General features: G+C 49.2%; 1 protein-coding gene across 2 annotated transcripts in view; it reads left to right on the forward strand.

The window, feature by feature from the left end:
• The window catches only part of WWC3 (WWC family member 3), a 114,506-nt gene that overhangs the window by 17,634 nt on the left and 72,388 nt on the right, over nucleotides 1-24,484 (forward strand). Inside the window, exon 2 of one of the 2 annotated variants that reach the window (XM_032391100.1) lies at nucleotides 23,206-23,315. In XM_032391100.1, coding sequence (XP_032246991.1) covers nucleotides 23,300-23,315 — 16 coding nt within the window. In that variant the 5' untranslated portion in view covers nucleotides 23,206-23,299. Of the gene's footprint in view, nucleotides 1-23,137; nucleotides 23,316-24,484 lie in introns of those variants that run through there. The other variant, XM_032391099.1, reaches the window with a different exon arrangement.

A 24,484-nucleotide genomic window follows, 5' to 3' on the forward strand; every position in this document is an offset into this window, starting at 1 on the left:
TGGAGTGGCTGTCATCCATTTTTTGCACCAGTGAAAATAACAACCTGGCATGCCACTTTGGGGACAAAGGCTGTTTTTATCATTTTCAGGGTTATAAAACCATGTGGATTAATCCCAGCCAGGTGGTGGGGAAAGGGGCAAGAGCTAAGCTGGTTCTTCTACCTCCCTGAGCTGCGAGATCAGTTCCTGGAACGCTCTCCAAACTCATAGTAGTTCAAAGACAACTTGGATTGCACAGGAGCTAGTCAGTGTCGCCGGTGAGCTCTTCAGTGATGGTGCCTCTTAGTCTTTCCTCTTTTTCCTATTTTTTTTTTGAGATCTTATTTATTTATTTATTTGAGAGAGAGAGAGTGAGTGAGTGGGGGGAGGAGCAGAGAGAGAGGAACAAGCAGATTCTGCACTGAGCTCGGAGCCCGACACGGGGCTCGATCCCATGACACCGAGATCATGACCTGAGCCGAAATCAAGAGTCGGATACTTAACTGACTGAGCTACCCAGGCGCCCTTCCCGTGGTCTTCTTTATGTTTCACTGGTGTTTGGTTGCTTTACCTCTCCACCTGGAGTTGAAGAAGGTGCTTTGGCGCATTCCAAACTACGAAAATAAACAAAAAATCGAAATTTTTCCATGAAGCCGACCAATGACATAATGGTACCACAGGCATATGAGTTACTGGAATTGGTTTTATAAAGCAGTTGGCTGGTCATGTTTTCATGTTTGCAAAGCTGGGAGGTGTAAGAAGTGGTTGGGTTTTTTTTCTCACCAAAAAGGTAGCCCTACAGTAAAGTTGATACATTCTTGTATTTAATGAATGGATTTCAAAGAAACTGAAGTGAAGTTGTTTTTTCCTCCTGTGCAAGTAAAGGTGAAACAGAAGTGTGACCTTCAGGCCATCGCTCTTTTGATAATTAGGTCTTACACTTGCTAGAAAGATAGGATCAAAGTCAGAACTCTCCAGAAGCAAGGAAAAGAAAGTGCTGGAGAAAGTGTCAGTTGCAGTGCAGTTTGTTTATAAAGGAGCAAATGAAATTTACTCTGTGCAGTGGTCCCTCATGGTAAGGACCTCCACGCTAGTGGAGTTGTGTAATAAAACAGTGTCTCACCATCTCCGATCCGTATTAGTAAAACGAGATTTCTGAAATACCTATAGTGCACAGGACTGGAGCAGCCTAGGCTGGAAGCCACAGGCATCGTTCTGTTTCCAGGCGGCTCCTCAGGTTTCCTCCGGAATCTCAGACTGCGTGTTGCCATCGACAGTCAGGGGGCCACGTCCTTTTCTGGCAGGCGCCATCTCCAGCCACGGATGGTTAGCCGGCTCAGGGTGAGAGCAGTCTTTCGTGGGGCTGACCCAGGCCGCAGCTTCAGGCTCTCCTACCCCCTTGGGTCTTAGTTGCTTCCCAAGAGAGCCATTAACATTTGCCCTTACTTCGTGTTCATAATGAGCACACCATGTTCGGTGCTTATCGAGGACACCTCTCCTGTTTGCGTTCGTCTACGCAGACTAAACTCTGGGTCCTCCCATCGTTCTGGAGGCCTGATTTTGAATCCACACATTGTCCTGGTTATGTTGCTCTCGAGTGCCTCGTAGCTGTGATTTTGTTACCGCTTTTTATTTCCAAGTGTTACATATCTATTTATATTTTAAAAAATGCATTGATTTTATTTTTTTTCCAGAGGGATGGAGGGACAGCATGTCATACTCTTTGCCCATGATGAGTGTAACATCAGGTAAAACCCTGCGGTCTTAGCCACAGAAATTCTCTCATTTCTGTGTTAATTTAGAGTTGTACATATACATATCCAGTGTCCTAACCTGGTGCTTTTCTTTTTTTTTTTTAAAGATTTTATTTATTTGACAGAGACACAGTGAGAGAGGGAACACAAGCAGGAGAAGTGGGAGAGGGAGAAGCAGGCTTCCCGCGGAGCAGGGAGCCCGACTCGGGGCTCGGGGCTCGATCCCAGGACCCTGGGATCATGACCTGAGCTAAAGGCAGACGCTTAACGACTGAGCCACCCAGGCGCCCCAGCCTGGTGCTTTTCAATCCTAGATGCCAGATTAACCTGGGGAGCTGTATATTTGTGTATATTGGCATTTACACACACGCACACGGGCCCCCCCTTAGGAGATTCTTTTTTTTTTTTTTTAAAGATTTTATTTATTTATTTTGACAGAGAGAGAGAGACAGCGAGAGAGGGAACACAAGCAGGGGGTAATGGAAGAGGGAGAAGCAGGCTTCCCGCCGAGCAGAGAGCCCCATGCGGGGCTCGATCCCAGGACCCTGGGATCATGACCCGAGCTGAAGGCAGACGCTTAACGACTGAGCCACCCAGGCGCCCCCCCTTAGGAGATTCTGATCAGCAGGGCCCAGGAAGCCCCGTTACCCATTTTTCTCCCATTTTGAAAGACTGAGGTAAAATTCACATAACGTGAAATTAACCACTAACCATTTTAAATGGTTAAGTCAGTGGCATTTAGTACATTCACAGTGTTGTGCAACCACTATATCTGTCTAGTTCCAAGATACTTTCACCACCAAAAAGAAAACCTTGTACCCATTAAGCAGTCACTCCCTATTCCTCCCTACTTTCTGGCTGCTTTCTGCCTCTATTGTTTGCCAATTCTGGCCATTGCATAGAAATGGGATCACAGAATATATGGTCTTCGGCATCTAGCGGGCTGTTTTCAAGGTTCATCCGTTTTGTAGCACGTGTGGGGGCTTCGTTCCTTTTTATGGCCGCGTACCATTTCACTGTACGGAAGGAGCACATCGTGTCTATCCCTTCATTCGAGGATGGACATTTGAGTTGTTTCCACCATTTGGCTGTTGTGAATAGGGCTGCTGTGAACACACACTACACGTATCTGTTTGAACGCCTGCTTTCAGTATCGTTGATCACGTACCTGGGATTGGATTTGCTGGGTCGTATGGTAATTCTATGTTTAACTTTCTGAGGAGCCACCGAACCATTTTCCATTCCTACCAGCAGTGTAGGAGGGTTCTGGTGTCTCCACGTCCACTTCAGTTCTTGTTGTTTTCTGTTTTTTGTTTGCTTTTTTAAAAAATGGCCATCCTGGTGGGGGGTGGGAATGCAGTGGTATCTATTTTTTTTTTTTTTTCTTTAAGATTTTATTTATTTATTTGACAGAGACCACAAGCAGGGGGAGTGGCAGGCAGAGAGAGAGGGAGATGCAGACTCCCTGCTGAGTAGGGAACTGGATGCGATGAGGGCTCGGGGCTCGATCCCAGGACCCCGGGATCATGACCTGAGCGGAAGGCAGCCGCTTAACCGGCTGAGCCACCCAGGCGCCCCCTAGTGTGGTTTTGATGTGCATTTACGTGATGATTAATGATAGTATCTTTTCATGTGCTTGTTGGCCATTTGTATACCTTGGAGAAATAAATATCTATTCAAGCCTCTTGCCTGTTTTTACATTGGGTTGTTTGCCTTTTTGTTGTTAAATTTGACAATTTGTTTCTACATTCTGGATCCTGGACCCTTAGCAGACATGACAATTTGCAACTGGTGTCCATTTTTTCTTAAAAGTTCTGGTGGGTTTGATTAGCAGCCATGCTCGAGAACCACAGATCTGGACCAGTGATTCCTGAGGCATCCTATAAGATACCAAGAAAGCTTTCTAAAAACCAACAAACAAAACCCCTCCAAAATGCAGACCCCTTCCCTCAAGCTACCCTGGGGTTCTGAGAAGCTCCTCCTCCCCAAAAAACAAATAACTGCATGACAAAGCAGTAGTTAGAGGTGACTGATGACCTGACCAAATGGACAGGTGTCATTAAAACAGAGAATCCAGCAGTTCCATAGAGAATCAGCCAGCATCAGCTCCCTGCTCCCCCTTCTCCAGAATGTTCTGTGTAGGGCATTTGTTAAATGTGTAGTAGGCTGCCCTTCATCATGCTCAAGCACGTTGCAGGATGGCCTGGCCCTCCTGAAGTACCAGCACCAAGACTTGCCATGTTGTTTGGCCTCTCAGGAGGTTACATTTCGTCTGCCTGTTTCTTCTGTGCCAGGGGGCAGGGCACCTCAGCATTTGCATGTAGGCCGTGGAGCTGGGCACTTAGTATTTCTTTTCAGTTTCTTCTGATGGACAGAGGACTGTTGGTGCTTCCTTGAAACATCCTTTTAATCATATTAATGTGGAATGTTGTTTCCACTCTAAAGGAATACATTATCCACCCGTTTTCCCCCTACCTTGTGTACCCTTAATTCCAAAGGATGGCTGGAGGCTTGGCTCAAAACCGAGAAGGTGTGATGGTTCTGGGCCAGTTGGTGGAACTTTCTAGTGAAAGAAGTTCTCATCTGATCTGATAGGAAGCTGGGCATGGGTGGAGAGGGCAGGACCCCCAGGGCTCTGCTTCATAGGAATCTCTTAAGAGAAGATAGTTCCTGCTGATCTGCCAGTGTGTCCTGTGGCACCCTTTGTCACCCTGGTGGGTCCCTTCTCGTTCCTGGGTTCCTAGGAGCTGAGAGCCTGCCATGTTCTGTGGGCGTGGTTCTTCCTTCCTGTACCTTCCGCTCCAGGCCGCCCCCTGCCCTGCTCCTCCCATGTCTCCAGCTGGTCTGAAATGACTTATTTCCATACAAACTTTGGGAACCACAGAGGGACTCCTAAGAATACGATTTTGATGGGCGGGAAAGGAAAAGAAAAAGATCGCCTCAAAGGGATTCGGTGCCATGGAACTGCATGTGTTTTATTAAATTCCAAGTTAGGGCACAAGGTAGTTTTGCTGGGCAGTTTTTATAGGATCCTTATGTGCTGCATCACGTTCAACCTTAGAGGAAGAAAGCAACGAAATCTGTTCTGAATAATTGCCTGGTCAGCCATACATCTCCTGCTTATTAGCATGTGCTCTCTGTACCAGTGTTAAACTTCAGTGACTCTTTTAAAACTACTGTCTTCCTGTGGAAAAAGGAGAAGCTGGGCCTGGGGTAAGCACTGCATTTCACTGTGGACTCCGTGCAGAAGCCTATCCTCATGAAACGTAGGGAGCCCACGTATTTGGCCGGCGCTTTCCTTTCTTTCCTTTTTGCCAGACTGAATGCTGTCGGGGGCTTGCCCTCATCGGTCTGCTCGAGCTTTTCCTGCTCGGCAGGTGTGGCAATGCCATGCTCGGGGTGGGTGAAGAAATAATTATTTGATGACAGTTCGAAAGGTATCTTCAGCATTCAAGGTGGAATTCTCAGTTCAAAAAGCAGATGCTTGTGAAAATCACCGATCACCCGCTCCCCGGGTAGGCTTCCTGACCCTGCTCGCTTCCTGTCTTCCCTCTCCGTGGAGACAGCACACATGCAGCGGGCGGGGGACCGCATGCCTTTGAGCGTCACTTCTCCGTCACTTCTACGAGGGCCCCAACCCAGACTTCACGCCCCGGTGATCTAAAGAGCATCTAAAAGCTGTTGTTCCTCGTGCTCTACCACAAGTCAATTAAGTCCCAACTTCTTGGGTAAATCCAAATGTCCTCGATGATTCCAGTTGCAGCCAGGGTGCAGATCCACTCTCTCACGGGCTCCCTCTTGTTCACCGTCACGAGGGAGTAGTCGTTGATGATTTCAACCCCTCTATGAAACTTGGGCCGCTAAGCCTTGATCTTGGAAACCAGAAACATTGAGGTTTGTAAAAGGGAAAGAAAGGTAGAAGAGCTACAGATGCTATTGTATTATTGTTTTGGAGCAGTGAGAGGGGGATAAGGATTTGATGTTCTGCTGACCATAAAAATAATTTATGTTCATGTTGAATCGCTTCCTCCTCTAAGTTTCCGGAGCACTCTGTGCCCCCAGCATCGAGGGAATTTGTCAGGTTGTGGCCGTTTGTTATTTATTTGCTCCCGGCTGAGATGAAGTCCTTGAGGAAACTCCTGGCACCTAGCATCTCAAATAGCTTTCCTGCAGTGAATATTTAAACAGACGAATAGCCCTTTACAGTCTCCACACAGCTTGTCCTAGGGTGTGGGGTCCCCAGGCTCTCTCATCCTTAGCCAAGGTTACATGCCTGAGATGGTGACCATCATCTCTGCCAAGCTCTGTGTCCGCCTCTGCCTGGCGGGAGCCCCTCGTGCATGCCCTGTTGGCCCGGCTGTGCTCCGGAGAGGGTTTCCCCACCTTTTTTTTTTTTTTAAAGATTTTATTTATTTATTTGACAGAGAGAGACAGAGAACACAAGCAGGGGGAGTGGGAGAGGGAGAAGCAGGCTTCCCGCAGAGCAGGGAGCCCGATGCGGGGCTCGATCCCAGGACCCTGGGATCATGACCTGAGCCGAAGGCAGACGCTTAACGACTGAGCCACCCAGGCACCCCATGGGTTTCCCCACCTTTGCGCCTCACCTCGGTGCAGTGATTACAGATGCAAACGCCCACCAGGGCTGGGATCCCAACCAAATGGCCAGATGTCGGAGGTGACAGCGAGTGGTGGGCACTGTGGCAAGCTAGCGAGTGGTCCCTTCAACGGGGATGGCCCTCATCGGCTTTAGTCATCTTTTGTCTTTGGGGACTATGATCCCTGTGTGCCAGTTCTTTGATGTTTGAGAAGTTAGAAATTCAGGTGTTTGAAATGAGATCTTCTGAGTTTAAATGTTGGCAACCCGAGGGGGTTTTGGTAAAACACTCTGAGGGCCGGTGCTGCAAACCAGACAGAGCACGTGTGCCGGCCCAGTGGGCCCCCAGGGGCTTTGCAGTCAGTGGGCTTCCAGCTCTCGCTGCCTGGCTTGCCCTTGTCCTAGCCAGAGGAGCGGGAACCCGAGAGGAGTGCACTGGTGGCCACACTTGTCTGGAAGGATCATGGGAGGAGGAGGGGAGACAGGGCTCTGTGGGATTCTGGGTAAACTCTCCCTTTAAAAAAATGATTTATTTGTATAAATGCACCATAATTCATTCCAGCCCTCTCCCTACACATACTGCTGTGCTCGGGTGTCTTCTCTAGTGTTTTTTCTTTTCGTAAACAAAGGGACCAAAACGTGATCATATATTAACTAATTTTATAGCCGCTCTTTCTCCCTGAACAATAACCAGAGCATTTCCAAGTTACTACAGTGTGTTAATTTTTTTTTTTTAAGATGTATTTATTAGAGAGAGTGCGCATGCATGCGAGCTGGGGGAGGGGCAGAGGGAGAGGGAAAGAGGGAATCCTCAAGCAGACTCCCCGCTGAGCGTGGAGCCCGATGTGGGGCTCGATCCCAGGATCCTGAGACTATGACCTGAGCCAAAATCAGGAGTTGGTGCTTAACTGACTGAGCCACCCAGGCGCCCCTATTACAATGTGTTATTAAACACACTTTAAAATTATCCCAGGTAGACCCTCACAGGGACAGGAATTCTGTTTTGGTTTTTGCTCCCTCCATCCACGGCGCCTAAGCAAACTCTGGTGTGTAGTAGGTACTCAGTGAATAACTCCTGAATGATTGCTGGTGTGCAGTAATTTATTGGGTCCTGTCCTTATTGTTGGCCATTTGGCTTGTTTCCTTTTTTCCTGTCACTGTACACAGTACTGCGAAGCACCTCTTTATACATTAAGCTCTTCACATATTTCAGGTAATTTTCATAGGTGGTACTATTGACATGACGGGCTGGGTCACTCTTTGTGGTGGCGGCTGTCCGGTACATCGTAGGATGTTCAGCAGCGTCCCTGGCCTCTGCCCAGTCCATGCCAGTAGAACGTCCCCTGCACAGTTGTGACAACCCAGAATGTCTCCAGACACTGCCCGGTGTCCCTGGGAGGCAAAAATGGCTCCTGGCTGAGAGCCGTTGTGCTAGCAACGATTTGCTTCGATTAGCGAAGCAAAGAGTGTCAACAGATTTTAAGATTTTGAACCTTAAAATATATGCTGCTCGGAAAAAATATTTCTGCAAACTATTGTTTGCTGCCTTTCTCTACTCCCTTGTCTTACCCAGTCTCCTTCCCCTGAGAGAGCGGTGTCTTCCCACTGCCCTTTGACCCGAGCAGTGCTGTCTGGTAGAACATTCCGTGATGATGGAAGTGGTCAGCATCTGCCCTGTCCGGGATCATAGCCACTGGCCGCCTGTGGTTCTTGAGGACTTGAAATGTGGCTAGTACAACTGAAGGATGAAGTTCTAATTTTCTTTAATTTTAATTTATTTAATACTAAATAACCATGTGCGGCTCGTGGCTGCCACAGTGGACAGTGCAGGAAAACCTCTCTCTGGCACCCCAAATAACCCACCCTTTCTCAGTGTGGCCCGGCTGAAAATCAAATCAATAACAAGTTTTGAGGCAACTTCTCTGTGGTCGGTGTGTGGTTACTGTTGAGTTCGGCTCCCCCTTTCCTTATGTTCCAGCCTCCTGGTTAGGGAAGCAATCTAAAGAAATAAAGCCTGATTAAGATATGAAGGAACTGGGCTGCCCTCTGGCCTCCTAAGCCTGCCTGCAATGTGTTTGCCTATAAATTCTGATGGACCTGGTTTGGGAATTCTGGCTTACAGTTCCCCTTAACTCATACTATTCACTTCCTCCTTTTCAAGATCTTTCCAACCCCACTGGCCTATATAGATGGGTTCTTCATCTGTCCACCCCTCCCTTTCTTCCTCCTTCCATTCCTCTGTCCACTCATCTGTCCCTCCACCCCCCATCCATCCTTTTGTTCATGCTTTTCTATGCATCCATCCCTCTATCCATCCATTTTTCCATCCATCCATCCCATCCCAATGCTTCCATTGACCCCCATCCAACTATTTATCCATCTCTCCATCCCTCCCTCCATTTCTTTGTCCATCCTTCATTCCATCCCTCCAGCTTTCCCTCTCTCCCTTCATCCATCTGAGCATAGTGCACTCCTGCTATAGGGCCAGGGTCTGTGCTAGGTACTGGGAAGGCAAGACCCCTATGATGCTTGACTTTGTGGTGTACACAGACTAATGGGGGCGTCTGAAGACACTTGTCCTTCAATGAGGATTCAGAACAGAGCAGAGTGTCGGGGGCAAGGTTGCCTGGGCTCGTGGTGAGGTAGCCTCTCCAGGGAAAGGGGGCTACCGATGCTCGGAGTGAGAAGATGAGTTAAGGTCATTTCAGGTTTAGAGCATTGGGCTGGTTTTGGGGAGGATAACAAAGACCAAAGGCCTGTGTCCCTGCAGTCTCATGCTCTGCGATTGGATATATATCGGGCCATAATGTCTGAAAGCCCCTTGGTCTTCCTGTCTTCCTTGGTTTCTGGTCCTGAGAATAATTCGTGTCCCCTCTGAGACCACGAAGCGGACCTCAGGCACACAAGGTTTGCTTCAGCAAAAGGAACTCGCTGTCGGGTCCTGGTAGGCAGTGTTCCGGGGCTCCGAGGGCCCCCCGGCAGTTCTTCGCGTGTGATTGAGCAGGCCCGATTTACCTTAACTGTGCTCTTCGCCCGCAGTACTGAACTCTGCGATGGGCTCAGGCTCCAGGTGCTCGTGGCCCGGTCTTGGAGATGTGCATCGACAGGTTTGACAGGACAAGTGTATTTCAGAGAAAGAGCCGGTTACTTGTTCTAAGCATTGCTTCCTGTTTTGAAGACAGCCGGCTGCTGTGCTTTTGTGTAAGTGGCCAGTCCTGCCCAGCTCTCCCGGCCAGTGCCCCACGTGGGGACATGTGTCCGCCCAGAGACGAGCCCAGGGCACCGCCGCTGCCGTCCCTGTTGTTGGCAGGGCCGAGGGGACGATTCCGCAGGCTTCCTGGTGGTGGTTTTAAAGCTGGGAGGAAGCCTTGGAGCGGGCCCGGAGTGTGCGCTCCGAGGGAACTGACTCCAATCCCGTGCGCCCAGCTGGAGGGGCTCGCCCAGGGCGCCCCGGGCCGGCGCGCGTCCCCGCGCTCGTACTTGTGCACATGAAGGGTCTTCTGGAGGCGGCAGGGGGCAGAGGTTTCAGCCAGGGTGGCAGGGGCATGCGAGGAAGAGGCACTGGAGCTGGCGAGCTTGGGGTGACGTGCCCTGGCTCGGGTCCAAGTGGAGTCACATCTCAAGTAGTTGTTACAACGCGGCGTATTTACTCTGTGCTTCCAGGTGGGAAACTTGAGCTTCTGTTCCATTCTGACGGAGAGAATTTGGGGCTCACAATGAAGCCATTTCATGGGGCTGCTCAAGTCTTGTTGCTCACAGTCCTGCTCTGAGCACTTTTTTTTTTTTTTACAATTCTTGCAACTCGAAATTGAGCAAAATGACAGATTCCCGACTGCAGCACCTGCTGTTTAGGGGTAGCCTCTTCCGGTACAGGCCGTCCTGACCCCAGCTCGGGGACTCCTGCTCTCAGGGCAGCAGCGACCTGTTCCCGCCTCTTTGGAGAGTAGCGGGGGGGGGGGGGGGGGGGGGGGGGGGGCCTTGTAAAAAGCTTCCCACTGCTAAAGAATGACCCCTCGGATGGGTGTGTGCGACAGACCTCAAATGCAGCACCTTCCCGATGTGACTTCTTTTTTTTTTTTTTAAAGATTTTATTTATTTATTTGACAGAGAGAAACACAGCGAGAGCAGGAACACAAGCAGGGGGAGTGGGAGAGGGAGAAGCAGGCTTCCCGCTGAGCAGGGAGCCCGATGCGGGGCTCGATCCCAGGACCCTGGGATCATGACCTGAGCCGAAGGCAGACGCTTAACGACTGAGCCACTCAGGCGCCCCCCCGATGTGACTTCTGAGGGACCCCGGCAGGGTCACGGGAGCGAACGGCGGTGTCCCAGTTCCTCTCCCTGTAGCGCACGGCCTCCACGGGCATGCCCCCCGCCCCGCCCCCTGCCAAGGTCCTGGCCCTGTCACTGCTCCCCTGGCCCCATGCTCCTCCGGCTTCATCGTTTTCTGCCCACCCCTCCGGGCCCTCCACCTGCGGGCCACGTTCTCTGCAGCCCAAGGGATCTTTCCACACAGCTGATCTGATGATGGCCTGCGTGCCCCCCCCCCACTCCTCCTGACTTGGCACCGCCTACAGACCGCAGCCCTGCTTTGTCAGGCCGGCCCGCGCCTTCTTGGGGAGGCTTCCGTTCGCCGCACCCGCCCTTGCTACATCTGCCGGGGGCCAGGGCAGGTCCCCGGTTCGTCTGGCACCGGCCTCCGTGGCTCTAGCAGCCTCCTGTGCCCTCCCCGGGTAGGTCAGAAGCCGCCTACGGTGCTCCTCTCTCCCGCTTTGAACCTACCGCTGGCTAGTGAATCCGGCCCTTCCCCCAGGAGCTGCACTCTCTACCTGGTGCCTCTTCCCCGTGGGTGGGGAGCCTTGGGAACAGGGATCCTGAAACTGGACTGCCCGGACTGGCAACATTTTGCATACATCTGAGGGCAGCGTTCTGGGTGTCTATGTAGGCACATTTTTCTAGGGAGGAGATCAATGGCTTGCTTATCTCAGATTCCCAAGGAGCTCCAAGACCTGAAAGACCCACTGTCCCTGAGAACTTAACTATTCCCCGCAGCCTCACCTGGCCTGTGTTTCTTCATAGGAGCTTGATGGATGACTGAATGTCTTAGATGTTCAGGCATTTTCCCCTTTGCTTTTGTTCTTGGATTCAGTTGGTGATATATGCAAAGATGCATTTAGAAAAAGAATGGAATTCTCATGCCAAAAAGAAAACAGATTGCAGAAAAGTTGGCTGTTTTGGGTGGGGGGAGAGGTAATTAGTGCAAAAAAGGATGCACGATAAAAGCCTTTTATTCTTTTTTTTTTTTTTTTTAAGATTTTTATTTATTTATTTGAGAGAGAGAATGAGATAGAGAGAGCATGAGGGGGGGAGGGTCAGAGGGAGAAGCAGACTCCCCGCTGAGCAGGGAGCCCGATGCGGGACTCGATCCCGAGACTCCAGGATCAGGACCTGAGCCGAAGGCAGTCACTTAACCAACTGAGCCACCCAGGCGCTCCAAAAGCCTTTTATTCTTAAAAGCCTGGCGCAGGACCTTTGCAACTGGGAACAATGCAAAGGGGTGAGCTTGATGTGGGCACTATTTGCAAAGCTGAAATTGAGATCACAGAGCCCAGAGGACTGTGACGTCACCACTGTGTGCTGCTTGTCTGAACTGAGGGCCAGGACCCTCCCTGGTCGCCTCCCCCTGTGATGCTATTTCTAAAGAATGTTATTGTTGGGCCTCCCAGCTCTCCTTGGCCTGTGAGGTTTTCGTCTCCCATTTCGGTTGAATTTACTTCTTCCGTCAATTGTTACTATTTCTTTCTTTTTTTTTTTTTTCCCCCAAATCCTTCCTTAAAACCTCCTCTTTTGATTTTTAAACATCCCTTCCTGTCAGTTGTATTTGGTACTAAGGTAAGCATCAAGCTTCTGTGACACTACATTTTGTTTTTAAAGGAGTAAGTTCCGTCCTCTAGCCTTTTGTCCATATTAAAAATAAGGCGGTCATTCACTTCCGTAGCTGTACTCCCATCAGAGTCTTCATCACTAGAAGTTTGTCAGGAGAGTAGGGGAGATAAAAATTATTTCGAAGTGGACTGTGGTGCGTATATGCTTACAGGCACACCTTGGGTTGGGTTCCAGAACACTGCAGTAAAGCGATTATCGCTAATAAAGTGAGCCAAATGAACTTCCTGGTTTCTCAGTGCATATAAAAGTCATATTTACACTATACTGTAGTCTCTTAAGTGTGCAGCAGTATGATGTCTAAAAAACAGTGTACATACCTTAATTATAATATACTTTATTGCTAAAAAATGCTAGCCGTCATCTGAGCCTTCAGTGAGTTGTGATCACGGATCACAGATCACGGTAACAAATATAATAATGAAAAAGTTGGAAATATTGCGAGAATTACCAAAATGTGACAGAGGCGTGGAGTGAGCAAATACTGTTAGAAAAAATGTGCCAACAGACTTATTCTGTGCAGGGTTGCCACAAACCTTCAATCTGTAAAAAACACAGTATTCGCAAAGTGCAATGAAAGGAGGTATACCTGTATTCTGACGGCATCTTTATTTCTAGCATTTTCCCCAGCAATGGTAGTTGCTGCCTGATCGGCTCAGATCTGCGCACCTGCCCCTGAGCGTCTTCTTGGAGGCCTTCCGTTTTTGCTTGGAATCCCTCCAAGCCCAGTGGGCGTGCAGGGAGCCAGCTGGTGACCCTCAAGGGCTTCTTCCCAGGGCCGGGACTGGTCTGGCCACGTCTTAGGCGCACACCCCTGAGTTCAGTTTCCTCCTAGGTGAAATGGGGGTGATGATAATGGACTCATCTCTTAAAATTGTGCTGATTAAAGGAGGTTCTGCCTCTGTGGCCAGAGCGCACCGTGTGGGTTGGCCCCGGGGCTGGGGGTGTGCTGCACACTTTCAGTTGGGTCTGCAAGACGCACGAGGCGGTAAGCGGTGCCCTACCCCCCAAGTGCTTCATGTACGACTGGCTTCACTCACCTCGAGGTGTGTCCCGGAGCATTGCCTTTCCAGGCCCTGCCGCCTGCTGCAGAAAGGCAGGGCACTGTTTTGTAGCACCCGCACAACCAAGAGAAAAGTCTTAGAGCATAGCACGTACCTCTGCAAGTGGGAGAGGGAAAACCATAGCACATAGCATGCCACCCCCACGAGGTGTCATGTGCTTTCCTATTTTCTTTTTAAACTAAAACACTGATTGGGACCTACTCAGTGGACTTCACCGCTCACTAATGGGTCATGACTATGGCATGAGTGCCCGATCCGGAGTAATGTGACGAACGCGTGCAGAGGATCGGAAATGATTAGCTTAGAGAATGTGTCAGCATGTGTCCAGCCATTTGGAGGACGTTCTGGGACATTGATGAGCCATAACTTGGAATTTGTGGATCAGAAGTGCCAGATGCGTGTGACAACTTAAGGTGAGATGACAATGAAGTGTTTCCAGAGTGTTTCATAGGACTCAGAATCCCGAAGTTGTTTCTTCCCACCGTAAATGACCTTTAGTGAGGTGTAATTTATATACCACAAACTTCACCCCTATCAGTGTCATGCAGTGAGTTTTAGCAAATGAATACAGCTGTGTGAGCATCACTGAGTTGGTTTTCGAATATTCCCATCTCCCATTGTTCCCCACCCCCAGCATGTGCCCCGTTCCTCTTCCAGTCCCTCAAAGTCACGGATCTGCTTTCTGTCTGTGTGTGTATTTTGGAATGCCTGCCTTTCTGGTTCCTCTTTGGAAAAGACAGATTCCAGAAGTCAGACTCTCCTGGAAGTCGTCATTTGTCCACCCTCCCTGCTGAGACCTGCCGGGGCTGGGTTTCTCCCCTGTGACCAGCCGCCTGGTCTAGAGCCGAGGGGAGGACCAGCTCGGGTCCGTCTGCAGGAGTTGGGCACCGAGGGCTGGTCTTGTGTGGGCATGGGGTGGGCGCGTGGGCTTTTAAGGCAGCCGGGGAATATTGGAGGACCCAGAGCTGTCTTTGGGTCTCCTCGTGAGGGCCCCTCAGTGTGCACTGCCTCCCCTCAGTTAGCGCCATGGGCCCAGGATGCCATTTCTAACTCGACAAGCCCGCGATTCCTATTGCGCCAGTAAACAGATCCTGAGCACCTTACTCCCATCCCCAAGAGGAGGAGATGCACCCGCCACGCTGCAGCCCGCTCCCTTGGATCCAGTCTCTCAGGCCTCAGGTCTGCGCACCTGCCCCTGAGCGTATTCTGTCGAGGCAGAGACATCTAAAAACAGCCCTAGAGCTACCAGAGACATACGTGTGGTGGCAGACTGCCTTCACCGCTCAGGTCAAGTCTGTGACTCCCGCTGGGGGTGTGCGGTTGTGGCACCTGTGGGAGACCCCCTGGAGCTCCGTGGGGGCAGGTCAGAGTGGGAGGAGATGCCGTTCTTGTCCGGAAGGAGCAGACACTTGGGAGGAGAGGCTATGCGAACAAATAACCACGTTCTGCTTATAGTTTTAATAGGTGTTCCGGGAGGAGAGAGAAAGTGCTGAGGCTGGCCACAGAAAGGGCAGCTTACTTCCTGCTCGGATGGGCTGGGTCTGGACAGGAGGCATCTGGGCCACGTGTTGGGAGACGCACTGGGAGTGGAACAGGATGGGGATGGGAGGGAAGCATGGCAAAGGGAAAGAACAATCCAAGTTGGGGAAGGGCAGTTCCCGAGGGCTCTGAGAATGCAGGTGGACAGTGAGGGGCCGGAGGGAAGCAAAGAGTTCCCTGCATGAGGTTTTGGGGTCTTAGAAACCTTGGAAATCTCTCAAGATCCCCACTAGGGGCTTATGGAAGATGGCTTTTCAGGCTTGATATTTCTTAAGGGCTCTCAGTCCCAGTGGGTGGATTTTGCTGTGATCTTTCATAGAACCAGACGATGATAGAGTGAGGCAAGACCCTAGAGCTGTGCCGTCCAGCCCCGTAGCCACAGCCACGTGGGCGATTGCACACGTCCGTCGTCGCGAGCCCAAAATGAGATGGGCTCTGAGTGCAAAACATAGACTTTGTAGGAAAAAAAAGTGAAATATCTGTTTATAATCTTTATAGTCATTGCATGTCAAGTTGGTGTTATGTGTTAGATTCCATGTTAAGTTGATGTCCCTATTCCAGCAAGATGTAAAGCTCACGGGGAGCCAGGTAGGTCAGAAAAGTTGAAGGGAGGTCATTATAATTTCTTGAGGATTGGTTTGGAACTGAAATGGAAACATTGGTATCCCCTCTGAATAGCATATTAAAAACAAGCACGAGTTGGAAATATAAAGATGATCTTGTTCCAGGTGCCCTAGGATCATCCTGGTCTCCCTTTTGGTAAGGAAAATATGTGAAGGATCTGTGGTTACCCTTTTCTCTCTGCCTTCACCTTCTGCTGCCCTCCTCCACTTTTCTGCGCTTTGGTGTAGTTGCTGTCAGAGCTTCCAGCGCCCTGAGCCTGGCCGGCTAGGAGGGCACGCTCTTGGACGCACTGGATCGCTACCCACAGCTCTCCCCAGTGGCAGGCTGTGGTTGGCCGGATAGTGGCCTCCCGGGATGTCCGTGTCCTCATCCCTGGAAACCAGGACTGTGTTACCCGACGTGGCAAAAAGAGACTTTGCAGGTATGAGCAAGTTAGGGATCTTGCGGGGCGGGGGGGGATTATCCCAGATATCCGGGTGGGCCCAGGGTACTCTGAGACAGGGGTCTCTGCCAGTGGGAGAGGGAAAACCAGAGAGATGGCATCCTGAGAAAGACTCGACTGGCCGTGGCTAACTTCGAAGATGGAGGAAGCTGGAAAAGCCAAGAGAACACATCTCCTCCCTAGAGCCTCCAGAGGGGATGCAGCCTGCCTGACACTTTGGTTTTAGTTCTGCGAAACCCAGCGGCACTCGTGATCTCCAGGACGGAAAATAATACATTTGTGTTGTTTAAAGCCACCAGGTTTGTCTCGATTTGTTACAGCAGCAAAAGGAAACTAATAGGGTCTGAAGCAGGTCTACTGGAGAACTGAGGGGGAGGCGGGCAGGGGAGTGGACGCAGCTGGCCCTGCACTGTGACGCCTACGCCCGGCTAGCACGACCCTGGCAGGTTTGCTCGCTCATCCCCATTTTGAAGATTGGGAAACGGAGGCCCAGAGAGAAACAGAATGACTCATCCAGGGTTTCGCGGCAATAAATGGCTCTCTTGGAGCCGGCACTGACTGAGATGGTCCAGGGCCGCAAGCCCTGCAGGATGTGACAGGCAAACGGGCACAAGAAGAAGCCAGCGTCGGTGCCATCCATCATTCTCTCCCTTCTCGTGGACCAACTCTGGTAAGATTGGCCCGCAGAACGTATTCATTACCTCTGCTGAGGCCAAGGAGAGCCGTTTGTTAAGGGGAGACTCTGCAGTGGGAATATCTCTGAGGGGGCTTGAGAGCGCCTCTCCTGGCTGGGGTTGCTCGGATCGGGGGACGGGGTGAGGGGACTGGTGAGAGCTGGCCACTACGAGCGCACGCTTTGAAGCATGGGGACAGTGGGTACCCAGCTTCTCAGTTCATTGTTCACCATGTTTCCTCCGCTCCCCCGCGTTCTGAGAATGCTGTTAAACTTACCCTCTACTCCCTACCAACGTGTTCCTTGAGAGTAAAGCACGATTGTGCCATACAGTTTATTCTGAGCGCCCGAGCAAGTGCATTGAAGATATCCCCAGAGGGTAATGAAAAAAGCCATCTCTTGCTTCCCTGGTAGGAGTGTATGCTGAGGGTAATGCACTTTGGCAGTTTATATCAAGTGCTTACTGTAAGCTCATATTCATTCTTCACAATAAAGAGCAGAGAATTGGAACATACCTAACGAGATGACCCAAGGTCCCTGGTAAATGAATTAGGGTTTACTGCAAATGATGGAAGATGCCAACGTGATGGAAAGTGGTGCTGACAAGGAGGTGAAGGGCACGGGGAAATACGCAAATGAAAAAAATCAGCATATGAAATTGTATGTAGCATGACTTTTGCTGTGGAAAAATGAGCTGTAGGACAAAGAAGAAAGGAAAACAAATGAAAACATGAATCCAGGGCTTCTGGGTTTTAGGTGATTTCATTTCCTGTTCCTTATACTTTACTGTGAGGGTTCTGCGTTGAATCTGAGATACGGAGAAAAGAGCTTCATATTCTTCAACCTTGAAAACTTACTTCTTGAACCCTTTCAAGGAAAATAATTATAAATACAGATTATGAGCTTTAAAATAAGCAGAGATGTTTCTTTCATCATAGTTTTAAAGATTGGGGTATGATTCACATATAACATGGAACTCACCATTTATTTTTTTTCTTTTTTTTTTTTTAAAGATTTTATTTATTTATTTAACAGAGAGACAGCTAGAGAGGGAACACAAGCAGGGGGAGTGGGAGAGGGAGAAGCAGGCTTCCCGCCGAGCAGGGAGCCTGATGTAGGGCTCGATCCCAGGACCCTGGGATCATGACCTGAGCTGAAGGCAAACGCTTAACGACTGAGCCACCCAGGCACCCCAGTGGAACTCACCATTTAAAGCATACAGTTCATTAGTTTTCCGTATATTCACATTGGGCAACCATCACCACTGTCTCATTTCAGAACATGTTTATCACTCCTGACAGAAGCCCTGTACCTATTAGTAGTCACCCCCATCCCCTCTCCCCCAGCCCCTGGCAACCACTGATCTACTTTCTGTCTCAGTGGATTTGCCTAATCTGGGCATTTCTTATAGATGGATCCACACAACACAAGGCCTTCTGTGTCTGGCTCCTTTCATCGGCACAACGACTTCAGGGTCTATCCACGTTGTAGCATGTGTCAGTACTCCGTTCTTTTTTAATGGTTGTATAATATGCCATTGTATGGGTAGACCGTGTTTTATTTATCCATTCATCGGTTGATGGCCCTTAGTTGTTTCCGCCTTTTGGCTATCGGGAGTAATGCCAGTATGGACATTCATTTGTGTGGACATTTGTTTTCATTTCTCTTGAGTATACACCTAGTTGTAGAATTATTGGGTCATATGGAACCTCGGTGTTTAACTGTGTGGTGTTTTTTTTTTTTTAAGATTTTATTTATTTATTTGAAAGAGAGAGAGAGAGACAGAGCATGCGCAGGAGGCAGAGGGAGAGGGAGAAGCAGACTCCCCGCCGAGCAGGGAACCCAATGAGCGGCTCCATCCGAGGACCCTGGGCTCATGACCTGAGCCGAAGGCAGATACTTCACCGACTGAGCCCCCCAGGCTCCCCAGTGTTTAACTGTTTTGAGAAATTGCTGCACTATTTTCCAAAGCAGAGCTTATGAATATTTATATTAGCAGAAATTAGAAAATAACGTAGGTGTCAATAGTAGGAGAGTGCTTAGCAAACTGTTGGTAAAAATGCAAACTCTTTATTCCTAGATCACGTCCTAGGGGTCAAAGGCAGTTGAGATGCGATAATTGTTCTCAAGGAGCTTAATCTATTCAACTGTTCCAGGTGATGTTTACAGAGAATTTATAACAAGGGAGGCAGAATATTTAGGCTATAATGTTAGGCCATCTCCAGGAATTTTGGGAGAGACTCAAGGTATGAATTAATAAGTATACATGTTACAAAGTTAAGTGGAAAAGGCAGGATAAAACATCGTATATACTGTGCCATCATGACTATGTCAGAAAAAAAAAAAAACCAAAAGAACACAGAAAAAAGATGGAGGAAAACACACCAAAATAGGAATAATGGTTGTATTTGAGTGGTGGTGTGAATGGACATTTTTCCCCTATGTAGGTGTAGTTCCTAAATCCTTTGTAATAGAAACAGAAATGCCCGAGTCTGCGTCTGGTGACTGTGGGAAGGAGTTAGTTGGAAAAATCTAACATTAAGTTTCTGGAGAGATGAGAACTTACGAACTTGGGCCGGCATACCTGTGAGTGGAGATAGAACCTTGGCCTTGCCTCGGGGAGGACTCGGAACACCGGCCCAGGGCTTTGCCCTGCCTGGCCCTTGACACTGGGCACTTGCAGAAGAACCACATGCTCTTGAGGAAGAGCCATTGGACATCAGGGTCTCCACCCAGTTGGAAGGATGACCACTAGCAGCATGAGGGGTCACAAGATTGTCCAGGAGGAAGCCCTCCACCATGCCGAGGGTGCTGGTTGTCTCTGGCCACGGATGAGATCTCGCCTAGGTGGCTTCCGCCTCAGCCTGACATGCAGGACTCATGCTTTTTAGCCAACAATGGCCAGAAAGCAGTCCTTGCTGAAAAACTAATACCAAAAGAACTCCACTGTTCCAGACTCCCAGACCTTGCCCTTCTGACAATGAAAAGGGAACCAAGAGTTACTCAGCTCTCCTCATTGTAGCAATGTGATCAAATACATTAGAAAATTGAACAACTCATCTGAAGCGATTTACTTATCACTGAAGTAATGTTACTCACCAACACCTTTCTTGGGAAAAAAACATCATTTTGGTATTGGTACAGTTTCAGATGTTCATGGAGGCATGTGCTGTGCAACAGAAAACCATGAAGTCTTTGTCCCGTAAACATTTTGGAATGATAATTAGGACAATAAATTTAGACATTCTCAATGCTGTTATTGAAAGTCATGCCAAAATGCGTCTATATGTGATGAGGTTGCAGCTGTCTGAAAATCTGGAGGGTGTGTCATTCTCATGGATAGATGAATCAGAAGAGCAGTGTAGATGTTTATTTTAATGTTCTTAAATAGGACGAAGAAACTTTCTCTGCATTTCACTGCCTCCTAGTAGAGGACAGCCTGGGTCATCACCACAAATGTCCACTACAGTATCTGATAGAGTGGGAAGGGATGTGAGGGCTTAGTATTTATTGGTTATCTATTGCTGCATCACAAATTAAACTCTGAAATCTAGTGCCTTCAAATGACAGCGAGCACAGGATTTCTGTCGCACAGGAATTTAGAAGTTTATCTGGGTGGGCCTTGCTTGGGTCTCATGAGGCGTTGTGGTCAAGATGCTGCCTGTGGCTGCAGTCATCTGAAGGCTTGACTGGGGCTGGTGGATCCACTCTCTAGGTGGTTTATTCATGTGGCTGGCAAGTTGGTGCTGGCTGTTGGCAGGAGGCCTCCGGTTCTTCTCCATTTGGGTCTCTTCATTGGGCTGCTTGAGTGAGCTCACAACATGGCTGCTGGTTTCCCCCAGAGCTGGCAGTCTGAGAGAACATGGTGGAAGCACAGTGTCTTTTATGACTCCCACCTCGGAGGCCACATGCTGTCATTTCCACAGTATCCTGTTGGTCGCACAGCTCCACCCTATGCAGTGGGGGAGGGGAGCACACGGGGCCATGAACAGCAGGAGGCAGGAAGCATTGGGAGCCATCTTAGAAGCTGGCTGTCATGGGTGTCCTGCCGCAGGTGTGCGTGTTTCACAGTGTGATGGGTGAAGCCAGGGAGTGGGTTTATGTGCTTCTCCTTGCTGTCAGATGGCCCCTTTGCTGCATTCTGCCTGCCCAAGGGACCCCTGTCTTTGCCTTCTAGCTTACCACTTCTGTCTTTTGGGAGTTGGAAAACTTCCATCATTGAGCCTGTTGAGACTACTGTCAGGTGAGTAGATGGGCTCAAAGTGTGGGCCCTGTGGATCGATGAGACCAACAGCGAGGACTCGATAACTTCTCTGTGGGTGCAGAGACCTTGCTTCTGACGTGAGCTGGACTGTGAGAGGCGTGCCTCCTCATCGGCTAGCTTTGTAGTACTGATTCTGTGGATGACCGTACAAACTCCATGCTTTGTTTGGAAAGAAAGTGGAATCCGAGACATACAGATTCTGTATCAAGCCACAATAAAATTCACCGAGACAGTAGATGTGTCATTTTGTTTATTTTTAGAACAAGTATGGAAGTGTTATTATAATTACCTGCATTGTTTATTGGATCGAAAAATGAAAATAGGAACTTAAAATAGTTTTATGACAGTTTTTTTTTTTAACATTTTTATTTATTTATTTGACAGAGAGAGACATAGCGAGAGAGGAAACACAAGCAGGGGGAGTGGGAGAGGGAGAAGCAGGCTTCCCGCGGAGCAGGGAGCCCGATGCAGGATTCGATCCCAGGACCCTGGGATCATGACCTGAGCCGAAGGCAGACGCTTAACGACTGAGCCACCCAGGCGCCCCTAGTTTTATAGCAGTTCTGAATTAATGAAGTGAATTAGGCTCTGTAGTGCTGTAAGGTCAGGTTTCCCACCTCTATTTGTTGATGAAATGAGATCATAGATGTGAACATCCTTAGAATGCACCAGTGCTGGGGCGCCTGGGTGGCTTAGTCGTTAAGCGTCTGCCTTCGGCTCAGGTCATGATCCCAGGGTCCTGGGATAGAGCCCGGCATCGGGCTCCCTGCTCGGCGGGAAGCCTGCTTCTCCCTCTCCCACTCGCCCTGCTTGTGTTCCCTCTCTCGCTGTGTCTCTGTCAAATAAAAAAAAATCTTAAAAAAAAAAACAACAACACCCCAGTGCTTGGGCATTTTTCTCTAAGCTTATATGTGAATCTAGAATGGCAGAGATGTGCTCAGGACTCCATTTATCTTAAAGTAGCATTGTTTTTGTTGTGGTTTGGTCCCCTTCGGGACTGGAATCACGCACCATACCCTGCTGTTACTTGCTTGACTTGGAACGTGCCACCATCACGCCATTCCGGGCCTGCCGAGGAATCGTGCTGCGGACGTTGGTGTTGCGGGATGGTGGGACAGACGGCATGCCCAAGGCTCATCCTGTGATGTGGTGCACTTTTGAGTGCATTGTATTTGGCAGGCTGGCTGTGGCGGATTTTACCTTCTGTATTTTGCTGTTTTGATATTGACTCTAACATCTTAAAACTATGTGTAAAATGAAGACGAATTACAATCTATGCCGCTCTGATGGTGTTTATCGGTTTCTAAATGCTACTGGGAGAGACAGAGCCTGGCTGTCTAACCAGTTTGGGGAAATAACATGTTCAGAATTCATACTGGTCTTGTGAGGTTTGGCTGTGGTTGTGGTATCTCACTTTCCTGGGGCCAGGGACTTGAACAGAAGATGTGGGAGGATTGAGTTAGTGAAATTTAGGTTATCGGATTCCCATGCATACCAGTCACTGTGCATTTATAGAGACAGCCGAGGAGATAGCTGCCCAGACTCAGACAATTATAAGGCGTGGCCTATTTTATACAACAGCTGTCTTGTCAATCAATGTGATCATGGGATGTGGGGGAGGGGGCGGTTCTCCCTTTATCTGGGAGAAACCCTTTATCTATCTATGTCAAGCCAAGGTTTCCTTAGTCACATTTACTTCAAAGAGAGAGGTCTGTAGACAATGTGCTTTTGTTGTTTTTCTCCAGAAAACAAAAAGGACCCTTTGCCATTTCCGACTCTTACTGTCTAAGGACCACAGGCAGTATGGAGTAGGTATCTCCTTGTATCGGTGCCAGGCTTGCTGGGCTTTTTGCATTTGGTCAGGGGGTAATGTTTAACTCCTTGACTGATGAGCTCTGGTAGATGAAACTTAACCAGTACGTTTTAGATAGACTTAAGCTGTCATGTACGGAAACATTTGGGGGGGCATTTGTAAGGGAATGAGAACAAAACACGGGTGTTCTATTGCGGAGGTTCCAGTGTCATGACCTCATTAAGCATAGGAAGAAGATGCTCGTTTTACCTGTTTTGTAACTGTCCATATCTATTTTCGCTGCTATTTAAAGTTGCACTTTGACATAGGAATGCTTTTAACTGCGAGTCTACTGATATTGTTGCTGCATATTATTCAGGCGAAGCCGGTGAATTAATTTCCCAACTAAATAGTTGGAGCAGAAGCAGTCAATTAGATGAGATAATATCTAATTTTGTATTAAGACCTAATTCTAGAGTCGATTCAGCAAACTTAACAAAATTGACCTTTCAGATTTGCTTTCCTAATTTTATTTTGCAGGATAACAAAGCCATTGACCTTTGCCGATTGTGTTGGGGATGAACTTCCTTTAGGATGGGAGACTGTATACGATAAACAGATTGGGATTTATTACATGGACCACATAAATAGTAAGTAGACGCCCACATTTGAGTTACTATATGGGAATGAGTTAAGAACTCTCTCTGTAGAGCTGAGGCAGTCGTTACTATCCAATGCAGCATTCAGCTGGATTTTATAAATGTAACCTGAGGTTGTCGTTTGTGGAGTTCTACAAAAAGCAAAGCCGTTGTGTGGCTCCTTTGCTTGTGTGTTGCCCAGGATTACACGGGATATGTTTAATGGACGGTTTTAATGCCTAATAAAGGGAATACATTTCCCAGGCAGTGTGGAAATAGAAATATCTTTCATAATGAGAAGGTTGTTTATTACAAAGTGGAGCTTACAAGTTCTTGGAACAATAAATGTCCAAGTGATTACCTTAACTTCATTTTGTCTTACACATTCAGTTTCAGCTTCGATATACCAGGCCTTTGTGATCTTTGTGAAGGGAGAAAACTGTGTAAAGACTACAGCTCGAATAATACAGTGGGTCCCTGAAGCACACCAGCTTTCTTGGAAGAATTGGGTAGAGCCGTGGCTCTCGACCAGGGCGAATCTTGCTTCCCAGGACCGCTTGGCAACGTCTGGAGGCATTTTCCGTTGTTGCGCCTGGGAGAGGAGCTAGTGGGCATCGAGCGGGCAGGGGCCAGGGCTGCTGCTGAACTTCGTGCGCTGCGCGGGACAGCCCGCCGCAGAACGCGCTGCGCCCCGAGTGGCCGTGGGGCCGACGCTGGCACAGCCCGGTTCACAGGCTCCATGCTGGTCTCTGCCCCTCACTCCTGGCTTGCCGCCCCTTCATCAGCCTTCCTCCATCTGGTCCCAGCGGGGGGCTCCACTTCTCTCTCAGATTCCCACTTTTGCACTCTCTCCCATTTTCATTCTGGCTACCCTCAGTGTTTCTGTCATTTAATCATTCTTCACTCCTGGGGACATGAAGCGTGGCTTCCCCTCGGCGGGTTTGCTGTCCTTCAGTGCATTAAGTGCGGGGGAGGCCAGGAGGGCCCGAGGCCGCACGATGCCGAGCCCGTGAGCGATCTGAAGCCCTTTGCTCACTCCGGTCCCGTGGCTCCTCACGTCCCCTTAGTGCGGTCGACCCAGGTTGGTGTCTTTGGGGCCGATTCCTGCATTGGCGCCTCCTGGCCAGCCTCCCGAGTCAGCATTCGGAAACCTGAATGGCGAGACTTCCTTTCTCAGTCCT

Source organism: Phoca vitulina, unplaced genomic scaffold (assembly GCF_004348235.1).
Source record: "Phoca vitulina isolate PV1807 unplaced genomic scaffold, GSC_HSeal_1.0 scaffold60, whole genome shotgun sequence".
NCBI lineage: Eukaryota > Metazoa > Chordata > Mammalia > Carnivora > Phocidae > Phoca > Phoca vitulina.